We start from the raw sequence: 2,500 nt of genomic DNA on the forward strand, positions 1-2,500 counted from the left end.
AATTTTCGCCATCCCTTGCCCAAACCATGGGGACACAGGTTCGAGTCTGGCCTGAGTCATATCCCAATCCTACCCCATCTCTCTCTCACTCACTCATTTCCTGTCACCATCTTCAACTGTCCTGTCTAAATAAAGGCTAAAATGCTGAAAAACAAATATATTTTTAAAATGGCCGCTATTTGTCAGTTCCCCAGGTGAAGAAGGATACCCAGCAGGTTTATATAGGCTGAGGGCAGGTGCCTTATGGTTAAATGGGTCTTAAATGTCCTGTACTGTATTTGTCTGTTCCCCAGGTGAAGAAGGATACTCAGCAGCTGCGTGAGTTTGAGGAGGGCCTGGTCAGCCAGTACAAGTTCTACCTGGAGAACCTGGAGCAGGTCGTCAAAGGTACTCACATCTCCATGTAGAGCTGGGCAATATGACGATATACAGTGCCCTCCATAATTATTGGCACCCCTGGTTGAGATGTGTTAAAAGCCTTAAAATAAATTCAGTGTTTATTGCAGAAGAATACTGTCACACTGAAAATGTTAGGAAAATATAGCCTTCAACTCAAATGAATTGTAGGAAAATAAAAAAAATCCCTGACTAAAAAATAATTATTTTTCATTAAATCACCTGTTCCACAATTATTGGCACCCTTAACAATTCCCAGGAAATAAATATAATTGAAGCATTTCTGTCATTTCTACAGTAGTTTACAAAGTTTACCAGAGTATGTAGGAACATTTAATTAGTAATTCATCACTTCCTGTTTCCCTGGGGTATAAATATGATGTGACACCGAGGCCATTTCTCTTATCCACTCTTAAACATGGGAAAGACAAAGGAACACAGCATACAAGTGAGGCAGATGTGCGCCGACCTTCACAGGTCAGGCAGAGGCTACAAGAAGATTGCCACTCAACTGCAGCTGCCCATATCCACTGTGAGAGGAATAATTAAGAAGTTCAAAACAACTGGAACAGTGGTAAACAAGCCTGGACGAGGACCCAAGTTTATTTTGCCACCACGCACAGTGAGGAGGATGGTAAGAGAAATCAAAAGAACTCCAAGGCTCACTGTTACAGAATTACAACAAATGGTAGCATCCTGGGGTCACAAAGTCTCCAAATCAACCATCAGGCGCTGTCTACACGCCAACAAGCTGTTTGGGAGGCATGCACGGAGAAAACCTTTCCTCACCCACAATCATAAACGCAAACGTCTGGAGTTCGCCAAGCGGTATTGGGGCTTCAACTGGGACCGTGTGCTTTGGTCAGATGAGACCAAGATTGAGCTTTTTGGCAACAAACACTCTAAGTGGGTCTGACGTGCCACGAAAGATGCGCATGCTGAAAAGCACCTCATACCCACTGTGAAGTATGGGGGTGGGTCAGTGATGCTGTGGGGCTGTTTCGCTTCCAAAGGCCCTGGGAAGCTTGTTAGGGTGCATGGCATCATGAATGCTTTGAAATACCAGGACATTTTAAATCAAAATCTGTTGCCCTCTGCCCGAAAGCTGAAGATGGGCCGTCACTGTGTCTTTCAGCAAGACAATGACCCTAAACATATGGCCAAATCTACACAGAAATGGTTCTCCAGACACAAAATCAAGCTCCTCCCATGGCCATCTCAGTCCCCAGACCTCAACCCCATTGAGAACCTGTGGGGCGAGCTGAAGAGGAGAGTAAAGAGGAGAGGACCCAGGTCTCTGGATGATTTAGAGAGATTCTGCAAAGAGGAATGGCTGAAGATCCCTCTTTTTGTCTTTTCCCATCTTGTGAAACATTATAGGAGAAGATTAGGTGCTGTTTTGTTGGCAAAAGGGGGTTGTACAAAATATTAACAACAGGGGTGCTAATAATTGTGACACACATTATTTGATGTCAAATAATTATTTCTTTATGTGGGATTTTTTCCCCACTGAATAAATGCACTTGTATTGAAGGTTGGATTTTTCTCTTTTTTTCCATTAAGGTCCCATATTATTTAGAAAAAAATAATAATAATTGGAAGCTAAAAAACACATCTCAACCAGGGGTGCCAATAATAATGGAGGGCACTGTATATCGTTATCCTGATACATTGTTTTATATCATGCCCTTTCCCCTCTATCTTTTATATCGTGATAAACTAATTTTCTGTATTTTAAACTATTTAAGATCATTTAATTACATTTTCATGTCACTATACATGCTCCCAGTTCACATAACTGTAAAAATAAGAATAAAAAGATTCATTTGAAAGTGAAAGCCAATTGGGAAACTCCAACTCCCATTGTCATTGTGACACAGCACTCCACAGCACACAAGTGAACACTGCACACTGCACACAACGAAATTGCATTTATGCCTCACCCGTGCAAGGGGGCAGCCCTCAGTGGCGCCCCATGGGGAGCAGTGCGGTGGGACGGTACCATGCTCAGGGTACCTCAGTCATGGAGGACGATGGGGGAGAGCACTGGTTGATTACTCCCCCCACCAACCTGGCGGGTCGGGAGTCGAACCGGCAACCTCTG

The 2,500-nt window shown here is 43.4% G+C and overlaps 1 protein-coding gene across 2 annotated transcripts in view; it reads left to right on the forward strand.

Annotated features, from left to right (window-relative positions):
• noc3l (NOC3-like DNA replication regulator) overlaps window positions 1–2,500 on the forward strand; it is a 42,897-nt gene that overhangs the window by 8,836 nt on the left and 31,561 nt on the right. The window contains exons 6-7 of one of the 2 annotated variants that reach the window (XM_063220796.1): window positions 195–215; window positions 315–387. In XM_063220796.1, coding sequence (XP_063076866.1) covers window positions 195–215; window positions 315–387 — 94 coding nt within the window. Of the gene's footprint in view, window positions 1–194; window positions 216–293; window positions 388–2,500 lie in introns of both variants that reach the window. The other variant, XM_063220795.1, reaches the window with a different exon arrangement.

Source organism: Engraulis encrasicolus, chromosome 17 (genome assembly GCF_034702125.1).
Source record: "Engraulis encrasicolus isolate BLACKSEA-1 chromosome 17, IST_EnEncr_1.0, whole genome shotgun sequence".
NCBI classification, from domain to species: domain Eukaryota; kingdom Metazoa; phylum Chordata; class Actinopteri; order Clupeiformes; family Engraulidae; genus Engraulis; species Engraulis encrasicolus.